The sequence below is a fragment of the Rhamphochromis longiceps genome, linkage group LG1 (genome assembly GCF_057381845.1).
Source record: "Rhamphochromis longiceps isolate RC_006_pf linkage group LG1, R_longiceps_female_GT1.1, whole genome shotgun sequence".
NCBI classification, from domain to species: Eukaryota; Metazoa; Chordata; class Actinopteri; order Cichliformes; family Cichlidae; genus Rhamphochromis; species Rhamphochromis longiceps.
Genome location: NC_140557.1, coordinates 41,026,635 through 41,044,693, shown reverse-complemented (window position 1 = coordinate 41,044,693; position 18,059 = coordinate 41,026,635). Strand labels below are relative to the sequence as shown.

The 18,059-nt window shown below is 43.5% G+C and overlaps 1 protein-coding gene across 2 annotated transcripts in view; it reads left to right on the top strand.

The window, feature by feature from the left end:
- The window catches only part of LOC146679216 (CD82 antigen-like), a 51,224-nt gene that overhangs the window by 9,933 nt on the left and 23,232 nt on the right, over positions 1–18,059 (top strand). For both annotated transcript variants that reach the window (XM_085409411.1, XM_085409402.1), the window contains exon 2: positions 16,484–16,556. In XM_085409411.1, coding sequence (XP_085265537.1) covers positions 16,488–16,556 — 69 coding nt within the window. In that variant the 5' untranslated portion in view covers positions 16,484–16,487. The remainder of the gene's footprint in view (positions 1–16,483; positions 16,557–18,059) is intronic.

The window sequence follows — 18,059 nt, the reverse complement described above, 5'->3', positions numbered from 1 at the left end:
GCTGTGGAAGAGAGACAGAGGTTAATAACAGATATGATTCAATGCAGAGAGGTCTGTTAATACATAGTGAGCGAGAAAGGTGACTGGAAAGGAAAAACTCAATGCATCATGGGAATCCCCCAGCAGCCTACGTCTATTGCAGCATAACTAAGGGAGGATTCAGGGTCACCTGGTCCAGCCCTAACTATATGCTTCAGCAAAAAGGAAAGTTTGAAGCCTAATCTTGAAAGTAGAGATAGTGTCTGTCTCCTGAATCAGTGTTGCATGATAACAGAAGGGCTATATTTCAAACATTAACCCATAGTGAGTCCACAACTTGTTTTTCCTTTTTGGAATTGCCTTAGAGCTAATTATGGGATTACCCATTTTTAGCTCCCTCATTAAAATTCTACTCCACAGCTAACAACATGTGAACATGAGTTTAACCTCTAAAACCCAAGAGCCTTTCTGAGGCTCCTGATTGAAAATGACACGACCAACATGCAATTTAAAAACTCTGTATATCAAAATAAAGCCATAGAAATTTTTTCCTCGCCTAATTCTTTCTGTATCTTATAGAATATAGCCTTTTTGAAAACATGCTGCAGTAGACATATATACTGACATTATGTCTGCACAGACTGATGCTGCTGAAGTGAAACAGAGCGAAGTTACAGAGGTTTTACTCAACACATTTGGCACAATCTGTGAGAGTTGTTTCTTAAATACTGAATAGGAGAAGTTATTTAACTTTATTGACATGCCTCCAAACAATGCTTGTTTTTGAATTTTTTTTTATTACCCACACACAAATCTCTGTAACCGGGCATAAAATTGTTTTGTTTTGTTTTTTTGGCAAGGAACTGCTCTGAGGCATTGTGGGAGATCGAGTTAGTCAGTTAATGCCTTTTAATTGCGGTGGATTTAAGTTTAGGAAGCAAGACAGCACGGGTATGAAAGAATTCATACTAATGTTTTTCAAACTTGAAGCATCGTTTTGGTCATGTTTTGCTGCTGGTTCAGTGAATTTTGATCTGAGGGTGACAAAACTTGCACGTTTGGCATCTGTGAGATGTCTCCTTTGAGTAGAGATATTGCTTGTTGGTGTAGTAGTATGCATGTAATATGGCCTTTGTGCCTTTTTCATCAGTTAATTTTGGAGTTACTACAAACAGGGAGCATATGGGATGATTTGTCTGTTCTCACTGGGTGGTGCTGAGGTCTAATCTGGCAGTAGCTTCTGTAATCACAAAGAGAACAGAATCATCACAAACTGAAATGTGATGATTGTCACTCAGATCTCAAATAAAGCTGATCCTTTCCTCGCACACTTCACGATCTTAAGTTCTGCTCTTACATTTTTTTCAGTTCTCCTGACAGCTGACACGTGGGCTGTTTGTTAAGAAAGATATAGCCTTATATACTAAAAGGAGAGCTGCAAAGATGAGATGATGGAGGTTTCCAGTCTCTCTCTATAAACAACGGTCGCCCTATAAAAGGGCGACCGGGGTTGGGAAGCGTATCTGTAACCGGAAGATCGCCGGTTCGATCCCTGGGCTCTCTGTCCTGGTCGTTGTGTCCTTGGGCAAGACACTTCACCTACCGCCTACTGGTGATGGCCAGAGGGGCCGATGGTGCGATATGGCAGCCTCGCTTCTGTCAGTCTGCCCCAGGGCAGCTGTGGCTACAACCATAGCTGCCTCCACCAGTGTGTGAATGTGAGAGTGAATGAATAGTGGCATTGTAAACCGCTTTGGGTGCCTTGAAAAGCGCTATATAAATCCACTCCATTATTATTATTATTATCATTAAAACAAATACAAATTTCCACTGGGTGACGTCTACGGCACTGACCTTAATCAATGTTTGACCTCAGAGTGATTTCTTTAGTCAGTTTTTGTTTTGCGGGAAAGTAAACGCTGGACTTCCTCTTAGCGTTTGCACAACAGAGATATGCAAGTTTCTCCGTCTCTGCCTGTCAAAGCTGTTTAGATGACGTTGCATCCCAATTTAACGGCATTATGGTAGTAATTGTAATCAAACCTATAACCTATACCTGCTAAAAAGCCATCCAATGCACACCTGCAAAGAAGTCAAACCATAGATGTCCATACATTACACTATGTATAATAATGAGTAAAGACACAGGGAGAATGTATATTTATTGAACTGTATTTAATACTTTGTACAAAAGCCTTTGTTGGCGATGACAGACTCCTGTATGGAGAAACCAGTTGCATGCATTGCCCAGGTGTAATTTTGGCCACTTATAGTTCACAGTCTTCAAATCCTGAAGGTCCCGTTTATGATTTCGACCTCCTGTAACGTTCCCTCAGACAGCCAGGTTGAAGGAACCTGTTGCTGAAACTGCTCTTCAGATTGTTGTGCATGTTATGAAGGGGGTGGGAGTCATTGTCCATGATTGCCAGCAGTCTTGCCAGCTTTCTGTCACCGATCACCACCTCCAGCGAGGTGAGCTTCATGCCAACAACAGATTCTGCCTTCCTGATGAGTTTGTTCAGTCTGTTTGTGTCCTTTGCTTTGATGCGTGCACCCCAGCACGCCACAGCAAAGAAGATGGTGCTCGCAACAACAGACTGATAACACATATCGAGCAGCCTGCTGAATACATTGAAAGATCTGAGCCTTCGTAGAAAGTAAAGCCGGCTCGAACCCTTTTTGTAGGCAGCGTCCGTATTGGCAGACCACTTGTGATCCAGTTGAACTCCCAGATACTTGTAGGATGTGACTGTTGCACAAAGGGGAGGGTCGGGATCTGTTTCTGCCAAAGTCCACCACCAGCTCCTTTGTTTTGGCCACATTCAGCTGCAGGTGATTCACCTCACACCATCTCACGAAACGATCAATCAGTCCTCTGTACTCCTTTTCCCATCGCATCTCCACACTTCCAATTATGGCTGTGTCATCAGAGAATTTCTGGAGGAGACAAGTTTCTGTGATGTACTTGAAGTCGGCTGTATAGATGGTGAAGAGGAAAGGAGACAGAACAGGTCCATGGGGTGCGCCTATGTTGCTGTTCAGACTCTCTGACACAGAGCTCTGCAGTCTCACAAACTGTGGTCTGCCTGTCAGGTAGTCGCGGATCCACTAGACCAGTGGAGCCTCCACCTGCATGTCCTCCAACTTCTCCTTCAGCAGGGAAGGAGAAGTAAACTCCCTGGGCAGATAATACAAGCAAAGTCTGATGGCAAGTAGCTTGACATCGCAGTAGCAGAAACACTCTAACAGAGATATGTCTCGGGTTACACCACCTGCAGTTCACAAACACACCCACCCCACCTCCTTTTTTCTGCCGCTGGCGTCGGTATCTCTGTCCATCCGAACCGTGAAGAAGCCAGGGATCAAAACAGCAGAGTCCGGTATCTGATCGTTCAGCCACATTTCAGTGAAGCACATTATGCTGGACTCTCTGAACTTTCTCTGGGTCTGGGTGAGCTAGGGACCTTACATTCCCCACAATGACTGCCAGCACACAGGGTTTAAACCTCTTCCTCTTCGATCTCTGTTTAACCCCCACTCTACAGCCCAGAGGTCTCCTTGTCAGTTCCTCAGTTTCTCAGTAATACTAAGTTTGACATTAAGCCACAGCGTCCACCTGAAATATGCACATGCAAATATCAGGACCAACTTAAAGCTCTTCTGCTGCCAAGTGCTTATGTTGCTTGGTAGAAAAACTTTAGTCTGATTCAACTTTTTAGTTTTTTGGAACCCAGCCTATGCAGTGCAGTGGTAACAATCAAATACATGAAGGTCAGGGAGGAAATCTATCATATCATATCGTATCATTCCATTCCTTAGTCTGTCAGACATGTAAGAGTCATAATAAAATTGTCTGACTGTATTTTAACTGCTTTTATAGTATGCTTTAAAAAGTTTTTTGCTGTTTTGAGTTTTTCCTGCATGCAAAAAATATCTGGTACCCATCCCAACAGGTTTTGGCCTCCAATCAAAGGAAGATTGTAATAAAAAACATTTTTACCCAGATTTTTTAAAATGGAGCTTTAATTTACTCAAGCATAAAAACATTTCTGTATTGTCAAATGGCCAGAAACAAAAGGAAAATGCATGACAAGGTAACAAAGACTCAGTGCTCTAACTATAGGCAGACCAATCATGCTTTTCAAATAAAAAGAAAGAGAGAGAGAAAGAAGACGATGATGAGCCCTGATATGGAGCCTCATCCTCCTTTTTCCTCCTCCTCCATTGCCATCCACCTGCATGAGCACATAAGCTAATGTGCTATAACCCAACTCCACTCGCAACAATCTTCTCACGTTTCTGAATATAACCCGTAACTGTAATTATCTCATTCCAGTATAATTTCACTAAAATGGTGTTTGATACGATAGTTACAGTACTACTTTTAGAAAAGTATCCTGTCCAATACTTTCTTTGTGAGAACAGCTGGTAAGAATGAAAACAAAAAGAAAAGAAAGAAAAGACATGTTATCTGGAGGGTCTGCTGTTTAACAATGCGTTCTCCAGATTGCCAGAAATTTATGCAGATCTGCTGACCTGACGGCACATTGGCCCTGGACTCTCTTCCTATCTGGGTTGGGTCTTGCCTGATTTGGTAGACCCAAGGGCGTAGATTTGGCATGGACGGAAGGGACATGTCCCCACCAATATCCAGCGATTATTGAATTTTCCCCACCAATAATTTGATCTCTTCGAGCAAAGACAAACAAACCCGATAGAAAGAGAAAAAAAAAACGATCTGTCAACGTCTCATTCACCCAGCGGTGCAGAAAGAGTTAAATTACGTTCTCTACCGGAGTCCTACCTCATGTGACAAATATGGCCAATGTGATTGGCTGAGCCTTTCAGGGAGCTCTGTTCAGTTTTAGCAGCGGCAAGCCTGCGCTGCAATGAGGAGAGGAGGATGGCAGCAAAAAGGAAGAACCTGGATATAAAAAAAATATTTTTCAAACAAACCTGTAAATCACTTAAAGTCAAGTTCACTCATAAAATGTGTCCGTCATAATAACGTTACAGGCTATGCTAGGCCATACATGTCAACCCTCCTGATTTTTCCGGGAGAATCCCAAATTTCAGTGCCCCTCCCGAAAATCTCCCAGAGCCACCATTCTCCCGATTTTCCACCCGGACAACAACATTGAAAAACCATATCTCAGGTTGGCCCAGCTAATTCTAGTTTCCAACAATGGCTACTGCTGCAGCTACTTAGTTTTAATATTACTCTTATAAATTTCTCAGGGTCGCAAAATAAACTTTTAACATATTTTCAGGCGAGAATGTAGCTGTGTAAACTTCAAATAACCTAAACATGTTGTTGTTTGGCCTTTTTCAGTGGTTTATTTGTTTGTGAGTAAATCGGTTTGGCTGAGATTAAAGTTATTATCTTAGATTAGATTAAATAAAACTTTATTAATCCCTCGGAAGAGTTCCTCCGGGGTTTTCACACAGCTGAATAAACGTCAAACAGAAAACTGATTAAACAGAAAACTGATTGAACAGAAGTGTGAGATGGTCGAGAATCTACGCCAGCATCCGGTTATAGTTTAGACAGCAAGGAGCAGACGGCAGAGGTGACGTAATTCTGAAGGCTAGACCGTCCAATTTCACAGTCGCTCATTTCCGGTCCACCCGGCTTTCAGACGACCCGGCCCACTTAGACCGCGAAGGCCGGGTCCTCAGGTGGACGCAGCTTCTGTATTTGGACACCCCTGGCCTGTTTCCGGCCGGACAATAATAACGGTGACATTTAACTTATTTTATCCGATAAGTAAACACTGTAAAAACTTTTGGTATGTATATGTATACCCCCCCAACAGCCCTTTTGAATGTCTCTCTAATTCTGAGGTCTCAAGGTTGGCAAGTATGTGCTAGGCTTTGGCCCACATCAGTCTAAAATTGTATGTAACCATGAAAAAAGTGTTGCCGTGTCCACCAGCAGAGACTGGACAGTATAGATGTAAAACAAATATGCCAGCAGTTTACCTCAGTTAACGAGAGGAGCAGGCATGTGTTTGGCTCCTTCACATAGTGGACATTGAGTTGTTGTGTGGGGAACCAGTAGTCCATGTCTGTTGCTGTAACAGTAGTTCATGTTTAGAATGAAAAATCCCAGCTCACTGATCTGATCGGGGCAGTAGTGCCTAAAATGTTGCATAATGTTGCTGAGAGATCTTTTACTTTGTGGTCATCTTAGATGAGTAGTTTTATGGACAAAACCCACCAGGTCATTCAGTGTTCGCTTAGTGCTAATGCATCAGAGATGTTGGTGTAACTGAAGTAATGTTGTTAAGTCCTTAAGGTCATATTCTTTTATTGTCATGACTGTATTTGAAGCTATTTTTGAATGATACCTGATTTATATGGAATATGGCTGAAGTAAACTAAAGCCTAAAATACTCAGTCATTTGTTTAATAGTAATTTAACATTATATAATTCAAATATAAAACTTTGAATTGTGATTTTAAATGGTTTAAAAGCATGTAGAATAGCATATGTAGGCAAGTATATTTCTCCTTTTTTTATCAAGAAGCAAAGACAAAAAGGAAAAAGAAAGGAAACACGGCAGGGTTCGGTGGTTGAATCATCCGTCCCCACCAACGCCAAAACCAGATCTACGCCCTTGGGTAGACCCCAGCCTCTATCAGTCTGGTGCTTAGAGCTTGTTCTTGTGCTGCCATGATTAGTGCCTCTGGGGTGTCTTTTAGTTCTTCTTTCTCGTGTTTCTGCTGCTTGAAATATTCATTAATCACATAATCAGTTGTGGCCATCTGTCTGATGTGCTCATGTTGTTGGATAGTGGTTCTGACACTCACTACCGTAATCCTCGGCCTCCTTCCGCTTAGTGTTCTGGATTTGGAGATAAACCCTCCATGTATGGTAAGGAGCCTTCTTGTCTTGATGTTTGTGGCATTTGCCATAGAATACCAGAAGTGGCAGGTCCACCACTGGCATCCTATGCTTTTTACAGATTAGAGCCTGTTTACTATGAGCACATATGACAAACATGAAAGCTTCTGGGTAAGATGTGGAGTATTTATGCTGCTTTTAATGTCGTTCAACATGGTGGTGGGTCAGTGATGGTCTGGGGAGGCATATCCATGGAGGGAAGCACAGACCTCCACAGGGTAGGCAGCAGCACACTGACATTAGACATCGGGAGGAAGTCCTTGCTGTTCTTACTGACTCTTTTCTGTATGCTTGACTTTACAGATTTATTATTGTTAGTATTATTATTGTTAGGATAAGTTTTAAGTTGCCTGGAAGGAATAATCATGTCTCTACAAAGTGCAGTATAAGAACATATGACATGAGTAAGTGTGTCCAAATCATTCCAGCAAATCCCTTATCCCAGTGTGTGCAGTCATAATACTCTTGCAAGCAGAGCACAAATTGTTCTGTCCAGTTCTTTATCTCCTTCATCTGTGCTTTCTGTCTTTTTAAGACTGCTTTATAAGTGGGCACGGTTGTGGTCTGCAGTACCAAGTGGAGGTAGCGGGTAGTGGGACTAACTTGTACAGTGAGGCAACGTTTTGTCTAGTAGGACTGTCTGGTAGGACAGGAGACATCCATACATACATTTGTCCAACAATGGCCTTGTAGTACCATATCACCCTACTAGAGCACTTCGCTCTCGCTCTGCAGGCCTACTTGTTGTTCCTAGAGTATTTAAAAGTAGAATGGGAGGCAGAGCCTTCAGTTTTCAGGCCCCTCTTCTGTGGAACCAGCTTCCAGTTTGGATTCAGGAGACAGACACTATCTCTACTTTCAAGATTAGGCTTCAAACTTTCCTTTTTGCTAAAGCATATAGTTAGGGCTGGACCAGGTGACCCTGAATCCTCCCTTAGTTATGCTGCAATAGACGTAGGCTGCTGGGGGATTCCCATGATGCATTGGGTTTTTCCTTTCCAGTCCCCTTTCTCACTCACTATGTATTAACAGACCTCTCTGGACTGAATCATACTTGTTATTAACCTCTGTCTCTCTTCCACAGCATGTCTTTATCCTGTCTTCCTTCTCTCACCCCAACTGGTCGCTGCAGATGGCCCCGCCCCTCCCTGAGCCTGGTTCTGCTGGAGTTTTCTTCCTGTTAAAAGGGAGTTTTTCCTTCCCACTGTCACCAAAGTGCTTGCTCATAGGGGGTCATATGATTGTTGGGCTTTTCTCTGTCTGTATTATAATAGGGTCTACCTTACAATGTAAAGTGGCTTGAAGAAAATGTTGTTGTGATTTGATGCTGTATACATAAAATAAAATAAAACTGAATACTGATAGAAGTTAAATAGTCTTTAAGCGAGACGTGATTAAAATCATCTAGAATGAAGTTAGGTGCCTCTGGTGAAAGTGATTGCCGTTTATTCACTACATCACTGCTGTTATAAAAAGCTGTGGGAAGAGGTAAAATGGACAAACTGATACTGATAAAAGTTCAACATCTGCTGTGCAGATTAGTTCCATGACAGTCACAGAGTTACAGTTTCATTCAGTAAAATAAAGACATACGTCGCCTCCTTGAGTTTTCTGGGTCACCTCGGCCTTTCGATCTAGACAAAAGGGTAATCTGAATCCCTCCAGAAAAAGGTCTGAAATCCTGTTTGGCCCCACTAAGCAATGTCTCTATAAAGGCTAAAATGCCACAATCTCTAAAATCCTTTTAGAATCAATGTTTCCCTGGAGCACACTCAGTTTGCTCCTCAGAACGTTGGCCATGATAACCAAGAGCAGGGGAAGCCGGGTGTTTTCTCAGGAGCAACTTTACGCCAGCGTGTTTATCCTGCTTCCTCCTCCTGCGTGACTCACTAGGGATAATTTTGTGTGGAAGAAGAGGCATATGACATGTGAAATGCTCATTTATATGTGAGTGTGCACAGAGCCTGGACCAAAAAGCCTAGTTTAACAGATATAGCTGATAACCACCACTGTGATACTTACTGTCTCGACTGGGCTTGCCAAGTCAATTAATGCAAAGAAAGCCTCGCTGTGTTGAGCTTCTTTCATAGTATACCCTTGTGCCCTAATCTCACAGTGTGTTGCGTCACTGAGAGCTGCTGAGCTATGTAGGGTTGTGCCTGGTACTAGCAGAGGCTGGGAAAAAGGAGGAGGGGGTAGAAAAGGAGAGGCAGGAGGAGAGTTAAGTCTGCTTGTCGTGTCTTAGTTTTATTCATTTATTACGTTTCAGAATAAAACCAAAGGCTGACTGTGTTTCAGCTTTTTTGTCAGCTCTTTGTATAATTAAGACTCCATTGCTGAAGAAATAGCATGTTCAAGTGCATTTAAAGTTTGCTGAACAACATTTAGACTGTCTGTGAAATACTGGGGAGAGTCTGATCAGATCGGACCAAAATTGAACTGTTTGGATGCCACAATACAGATCCTGTTTGGACGTCAAAAGCCACTGCGTATCACCCCCAAAACACGATACCAGCAGTGACGTTTGAAGGTGGAACTATGCTGTAGGGCTGTTTATTGGCATATGGCACTGGCAGTCCTCTAAAAATCGAAGGAAGGATGAATGGAAAAATGTACCCAGACATTCTTGATAAAAATTGACTGCCATCTACCAGGATGATGAAGATGAAATAAGGGTGGATCTTTCAGCAATGCAATGATCCAAAGCACACAGCCAAAGAAACTGTCAACTGGTTTCAGAGAAAGAAAATAAAGCTGCTAGAATGGCCCAGCCAATCACCTGACATGAATCCAATTGAAAAACTCACAGTTCACAGAAGGTGCCTTCAGGATGTGAAGGTTGTTTGTGTGGAAGAATGGGCCACAATCACACCTGAGCAATGCATGCAACTAGTTTCTCCGTACGGGAGTCTTGAAGCTGTCGTCACCAACAAAGGCTTCTGTACAAAGTAATAAATACATTTCAGTAACAGTGTTCAATATTGTTCCTTGTGCCATTTCTCATAATGACACATAATTTATGGACATCTATTGTTTGATTTCTTTGCATGTGTGGATTGGATGGGTTCTTACCAGCAACCGGTGAGAGTTTCATCTCAGTAGCGCCTTTCCAAATATATTGAATGCCAGAGTTACTTGAGTGGCTCATAAAAAATGTCTATGCTTTTGACTTTCACTTTTAGATCGCCCAACCCCGCTAACAATTTGTCCTTAAAAGATCCAAAGTTTGAAATCAGACCATAGAAGATCGGCTTAATTGTGTGTGTGTGTGTGTGTGTGTGTGTGTGTGTGTGGTTAGACAGTCACTTCAATCTGACTTTGCTACAGGAAGTCACCAAAATTTTTCTCACTGGATAGTCTCTTCCCACTGCCATCACTGCAGGTACCACCCTTTCCAAGCTGGAACAAACACTGGTGTAACCGATTTACAGTAACAGGAAAGTGGGTCGCCCACAGGGCTCCACTGCCAGGGGAAGCATTGAGCAAGTTTTCCATATCTCACCCAGATTTCCATAGATTTATTGGACAGTAAATGCCACTACTCTGTGGAGTGAGGGCTGATTGATGGTCCATTCAGGTTGGTTTGTTTTTTTCCCCCACAGATATGAGCCACCACACAGAAGTAATTTGCAGTTTGGTCTGTTATCACTTCCAACATAAATGAAGACAGAAAACTAAACAGCAGTGACGTTTGTAGGGTTACTGAAGTTTGGCTAGCTGGTATATAATGATGTGCTACGTGACCGCTAGCGACACAGCTATGTTAGCATAATATAAACAAGCTAACTTTTTTCCACTGGATAAAAGTTAACGTGAGTGTTCTCGGTGGTCAGGAACAAATGTAATCGCATGGCAGGATGCTGTAAAAGGACCAAACTTCAGTCAGGAGAACAACTGAGATAATCCATCCACAATACGAGGTTAGTCATTCATATACTGCTGCATGGGCTGGGCTGTAGTTACATCCTAAGGTTTTAAAAACTGAGCTTAAATAAATGATTAGCGGTAATAAAAGCCGAGGGAGGTCAACAGGGATCACTGACTGTTTTAGGAGCTTTTTGAGATCAAATAGAAGAAAATACAAAACATTAAACATGTTAACAACACATAGTTAACACATAGCCATATTAAACGCAGACTACTTTAGGCCCGGAAGTAGGATTCGTCACGTCATCACTTAACGACCAGATAACGAAGGGAGTGGACTGGACACCACGTGGTCAGACACTCCTCCTCCGTGATATATGTGGCCTTACGCTCTCTGACAGCTTTCAGCTGATGTACACAATGGCCTCCTTACCTGCTGGGACAAAATGGCCCGCAGCCTCTGGCACTGCTCCATCCACTGGACCAGATCTGGCTCCACATTTTGGGTGAGCTCAGTCAAGGGACTGGATAACTCTGCAAACCCAGGCACAAACCAACAGTAGTACCCAGCCAGCCCCAAGAACCTTTTTTGGTCTTGGGACGCGGGCAGGATGCGATGGCTGTTGTTTTCTCCATCTGAGTGCATCCACTCTGTCACACCTGCAACTGTTGCAGAATGCTGCGGCACAGCTTTTAACTGGTAAAAAGATCATTTGAGCATATTACTCCAGTTCTGGCCTCCTTACATTGGCTTCCAATTGAATTTAGAATCTATTTTAAAATCCTTTCACTGGTTATAAAATCCTTAAATGGTCTGGCACCTCATTGTCCCCCCTCATTCACTCCGGTCAGCTGAGCTGTTGCTCTCAGTCAGTAGATCACGGCTGAAACTTAGAGGAGACTCTACTGTTGCCCCAAAGCTTTGGAATGATCTTCCTCTTCACATTAGGCAATCTGCATCAGTGCTGGTTTCTAAATCCAGATTAAAAACTCATTTTTATTCACTGGCCTTTGACTCAGTGGGTAACTGACAGTTATTTTATTGCTGTTTAATTATTGTAGTTATTATTCTTTTTGTTTTTTTGTACATTTTATGTTTCTGCTGTAAATGTTGGAATGCTACTACGCAAGTAACCCCGGCGGAAGGGGCTACATGAATAGGATGAGGGACCTATGGATTCTTCGATACCCAACATCCACAATGACGGCGAAACAACTAGTAGCTCAGTGTTCCAACATTCGAAAGAAGGGACTGCTCTCACAGCTAGAGATTGACGAGGTACAACACAAATGCTACGGCAAGGAGGAGTCAGGACGCCAGGTCAGGGGGGCGATATCATCACCCCCACCCGAGATTGGGTACATAGCCCCAAGTGCGATAGGAGAAGGATCGTTGAGTGCGAGAGGAACTGACCTGAAAAATAGGATCATGGCCAAGCTTGAAACCTGGATCCCCCGTAGCCGGTTACCAAGATTACGTGAAGTACCCTCAGAAGGTCTGCTAGATGATGTTAATGCAGCACTACGGGCAATACCTACAACCACGATTACCGACACTAACAAGCTGATCTACAATACGGCAGCAGTGATCAGTGAGATGCTTGGCTACAAGTTGAACAGCGACAAGGGGCAGTACACTCCATGGAGAAGGAGGCTAGAGGGCAAGATCAAAGTAGCACGGAGGGAGGTTAGCCAACTAACGGAGTTGCAGAAAGGTGCGACAAAGAAGGTGCCTAAGAAATACAGCAAGCTGTCCATACCTGAGGCCTTGGAAACTGCCAAGCAAAGACTCACAGCCTTGGCCAGCCGCTTGAGGAGGTACACCAGAGAGATAGAAGGCAGGAGAATAAACCAGCTGTTCTCCACAGAACCAGCAAAGGTGTACTCTCAGTGGCAAGGGAACAATAAGAGAACAGCACCACCAAGGCTGGAGACGGAGCAATACTGGAAGAGCATATGGGAGAAGGATGCAACCCATAACGGCAATGCTCAGTGGCTAGAGGATCTGAGGGCAGACCACAGCGACCTCCCTGAACAGGGTCCAGTAACCATCACAGTGGCAGATATCCAAGAAAGGGTCTCCAGTATGAAGAGTTGGACAGCACCAGGGCCCGACATGGTTCACGCCTACTGGCTGAAGAAGCTGACTGCACTCCACGAGCGTCTGGCAGCACAAATGAACCAGCTGCTAGTTAACGAGAGACACCCGGAATGGCTAACTGAAGGCCGGACGGTCCTGATCCCCAAGGACCCCAAGAAGGGACCGGTCCCCTCCAACTACCGACCAATAACCTGCCTCAGTACTACATGGAAGCTCCTGTCAGGCATCATATCGGCTAAGATGAACAGGCACATGGGTCAATACATGAGCGGGACACAGAAAGGAATTGGCAAGAATACCAGAGGCGCAAAACACCAGCTACTGGTAGACAGAACAATCAGCCGAGACTGCAAGACCAGACTGACCAACCTGTGCACTGCCTGGATTGATTACAAGAAGGCCTATGACTCAATGCCCCACAGCTGGATACTGGAATGCCTAGAATTGTACAAGATCAATGGGACGCTAAGAGCCTTCATCAGGAACTCAATGGGGATGTGGCGTACAACACTAGAGGCCAACTCCAAGCCCATAGCACAAGTCACCATCAAGTGCGGGATCTACCAAGGAGATGCTCTGTCCCCACTGCTGTTCTGCATAGGCCTGAACCCCCTCAGTGAGATCATTAACAAGACTGGCTACGGATACCGACTACGGAACGGAGCAGTTGTCAGCCACCTCCTGTACATGGATGACATCAAGCTGTATGCCAAGAGTGAACGAGACATCGATTCACTGATCCACACTACCAGGCTATACAGCAATGACATTGGAATGTCGTTCGGACTGGAGAAGTGTAGCCGGATGGTAACAAAGAGAGGGAAGGTAGTCAGAACTGAGGGGATTAAACTACCAGAAGGCAACATTGCAGACATAGAGGACAGTTACAAGTACTTGGGGATCCCGCAGGCGAATGGGAACCATGAAGAGGCCGCTAGAAAAGCTGCAACCACCAAGTACCTGCAGAGGGTCAGGCAAGTCCTGAGGAGTCAGCTGAATGGTAAGAACAAGATCCGGGCCATCAACACGTACGCCCTACCCGTGATCAGGTACCCTGCTGGGGTAATAGGCTGGCCAAAGGAGGAGATAGAAGCCACTGACATAAAGACAAGAAAGCTCCTTACCATGCATGGAGGGTTTCACCCCAAGTCCAGCACCCTGAGGCTGTACGCTAAGCGGAAGGAAGGGGGCCGGGGACTGGTGAGTGTCAGCACCACAGTCCAGGATGAGACAACGAACATCCAAGAATACATTAGGAAGATGGCCCCAACTGACCGAGTGCTCAGTGAATACCTCAGGCAGCAGAAACCCAAGAAAGAGGAGGGAGACGAGGAACCATCATGGAAGGACAGGCCCCTGCACGGTATGTACCACCGGCAGATAGAGGAGGTGGCTGATATCCAGAAATCCTACCAGTGGCTGGACAAAGCTGGACTGAAAGACAGCACAGAGGCACTAATCATGGCAGCACAAGAACAAGCTCTGAGTACAAGATCCATAGAGGCTGGGGTCTATCACACCAGGCAAGACCCCAGGTGCAGGCTGTGTAAAGATGCCCCAGAGACAATCCAGCACATAACAGCAGGGTGCAAGATGCTAGCAGGCAAGGCATACATGGAACGCCATAACCAAGTGGCCGGCATAGTGTACAGGAACATCTGTGCCGAGTATAACCTGGAAGTCCCGAGGTCAAAATGGGAGATGCCCCCCAGGGTGGTGGAGAATGACCGAGCTAAGATCCTGTGGGACTTCCAGATACAGACGGACAAAATGGTGGTGGCTAACCAACCGGACATAGTGGTGGTAGACAAACAGAAGAAGACGGCCGTAGTGATCGATGTAGCGGTTCCGAATGACAGCAATATCAGGAAGAAGGAACACGAGAAGCTGGAGAAATACCAAGGGCTCAGAGAAGAGCTCGAGAGGATGTGGAGGGTGAAGGTAACGGTGGTCCCCGTGGTAATCGGAGCACTAGGTGCGGTGACTCCCAAGCTAGGCGAGTGGCTCCAGCAGATCCCGGGAACAACATCGGAGATCTCTGTCCAGAAGAGCGCAGTCCTGGGAACAGCTAAGATACTGCGCAGGACCCTCAAGCTCCCAGGCCTCTGGTAGAGGACCTGAGCTTGATATATATCATCCACAACACTACACACTAACTACACAAGACAACACATTAAGTACACACTCCAAACACGCTAAACGTCACAAATCTCTCACATCTCAAAACTCTCTCTCTCTCTCCGTCACTCCTAAAACTTCCCCCTCTTCCTAAACAACCAAATGTCATGGTGCCATATCATTTTTTGATTGGTTGACATTTTTCCACCAACACGAAAGGGCTGATTTTTGTTTGTTTTTTTATTTTTTTTGGTCATATGCAGAGAGTGCTCGCTGCGCTGTCCTTAGACGTTAAACATGACGAAACTATTGAGAAAAAAACGCGTATATATCGTTTATCATGACTCTGGTTTTACCTCAGCCAAACAGCAGCATTCATGCGATTGTTTTGCCGCCTTATCTCGTGTTGTGCCAAAAAGTTATCGCCCAGATTACTTACAGCTACTTCCGTGCAACTGATATAAGATGCAGTAAGCTGAAGACAGCTTCAGCCGCCTGTTTGTTGAAAAATAGTAACACGACCGCACCGCATTTTCTTGTTAGTAACGGTAACGGCGTTGTAACGATAGGAATAGTAATTATTTAGATTACTCGTTACTGAAAAAGGTAACGTCGTTACTTGTGCAGAGCATTATTAAATCTGCCCTGTGGGCTCCGTTATTATTGAGGTCATACTCAAATAAGTATTTAGATTTTGTTTTAGAGCTCACATGGGAACCGCAATACAAAAGCAGACTGGGAATCAATATTTTTTTTTAAGTTACCTGATGGGTTTGCAGTGTTTCCGATATTATAGTCAAACTTTAGAAATGTGTTCATAATGAAGTGCAGTCATCTACTTCAAATCACCTTCATGTAGTTTGTTGTTTGTTCTTCTCTCAGTTCTGTACTATACAATGTTGAAATGTCAAAATGCTTCAGTTAATGGGAAAGTTGATCAATTGCAACACTGATAACAAGTCCACACAGTCTGTTTTACTTTAATGTCTAACTGTTGTGTTAGGTATATTTTGTATAACTCCCTACAGCTAGATTTAGGAGGACTGGGAAAGTACTAACTCTTTTTGTTTTGTTTAATTAATGGGGCTTAGAAAGATCGAAAGATCGAGCTTGAAGGATAAACCGCCCGCAGGGGCGTGCTGGGTGTTTGTTTTTTTTATATATACATACATACACATTGGGTGAATGTGCAGTAGTAGCAGCAAGCAGGTGAATTCTGTACATTAATATGAATAGACATCTGACTGCCAGTGCAGTCTCCCCATGCTCACAGATTGAGGTCGTACTGGTTTTGCTGCTGTAATCTTTTAGATTTGAGCCCCTGGTCCTGATCTGATCATCATGATCCACAGTGGTCTCTAATTCTTACAGCATCTGTCGCCACTTCTTTACATCAAGATTATCCCTGATCTAAAGCTGTTACAATTAAACTGCATCCTGTAATAATCTCTGCTTCTGGGGCTGTTAATGTAAATTTCTATTATGACTCTTCATTTGTCTCATGTTCACAGATAAATGACCATGGGGAAAGGCTGCATGACAGCGAGCAAGTACTTCTTGTTCTTCTTCAACCTCATCTTCTTTGTAAGTATTTTAAATTTACTAGTGACTCATAAAAGTGTTCTGTTGCAGAAAAATGCACCTTTAGGATGGTGTTAGAGCAGCTGTATGTTTGTGATTGAGTTTATTACTCCATTCAGTTCACGTCAGTTTGATTTAATATTGCACCAAATCACAACAGGAGTCGCCTCAAGGCGCTTAATATGGTGAGATAAAAACCTGACAATAACAAAGTACATTTGATAACACATAAGTAAGCATGGGGAAACTGTCCAGCTTGTATTGTAGAATATCATGCTTTGGCCTAAGATCTACTTTTTAGAAGAATTTTATAAATCTTAGATTTTGTCAAATGGTGCTAAATAGAATAGAATAGAATAGAATAGAGTTTATTTTGAACATGTAAATATAACTAAAATGACAAAAGATTAAACCACTGACAGGTGGTTAGGGACAGATCATCTTCTTACAATGATTTGTAAGCATACTCCCTCATTTGGTCTTCATAATCCTGGTGGATGGCAGCCGATTGTTATCAAGAATGTCTTGGTACATTTTGCCATTCATCCTTCCTTCAACTTTATGAAGACTGCCAGTGCAGTGTCAATGTCAGTTACATTGATTTGTAAGAAGATAATGCAATGTTATGTTGGGATACCAAGGGCCCAGGCATTTAAGGCATTCCTGTCCAGGGTGTACTCTGCCTTTTGCTCTGTGACAGCTGAAATAGACTTTCCAACCCCTTAAATTGGATAAGCAGAAGAAAAAGGATGGATATATAAATATGGTTTAAAGTAGCGCTTATTTTGCTCTGACAGTGTAAGGCAGTTTAAGGCACTAACATTAACAGTCCACCAAAGTGACCAATCTTCCTTTGGGCTCTGCCCTCCAAACAGTGAAAAGTTAAGTTAGTTTATGCAAGCAGGATTCAGCTTTGAGCACATTAAGCAACCTGTCTGCGCGAAACTGTAGCAGTGAGTGCAACGCAGACACTCTCATATGCATGATGGCTTTTTTGTGCAAGTGGCTGTGAGTTCTATGCATGCATGTTATAAAAATTAACATGTAAGGAATTTAATTGTGCTTGCAATAGTTTGGGGGTGGTTTTCGCGCACTGAACTTTTGGCATACACTACTGGTCAAAAGTTTTAGAACACCCCAATTTGTCCATTTATTTATTGCAATTCAAGTCGTTCATGTCCAATGAATAGCTCGAAATGATACAAAGGTAAGTGGGTGAACTGCCAGACCTTTTTTTAAAAAAAAAGGTAAGGTTACCCAGAACTGAAAAGTAATCTACATGTTAGAATTATACAAAAAGGCTTTTCAAAATGGGTTAACAATTTAAAGCTGTTCTGCAGCAATGGAGGTTCATCAAGCCTTGAGAGCTGGTGCTACTAATTCCTACAGCTGTTTCAACTGTTTTAGATTACTTACAACCCCCTCTGTGTGCATATTAGCAGTGTTGGAACGCACTGTAAAAATCAGCTGAACAGTCTTGTACTGCAGAAAGTAGTGCGTTGCTGT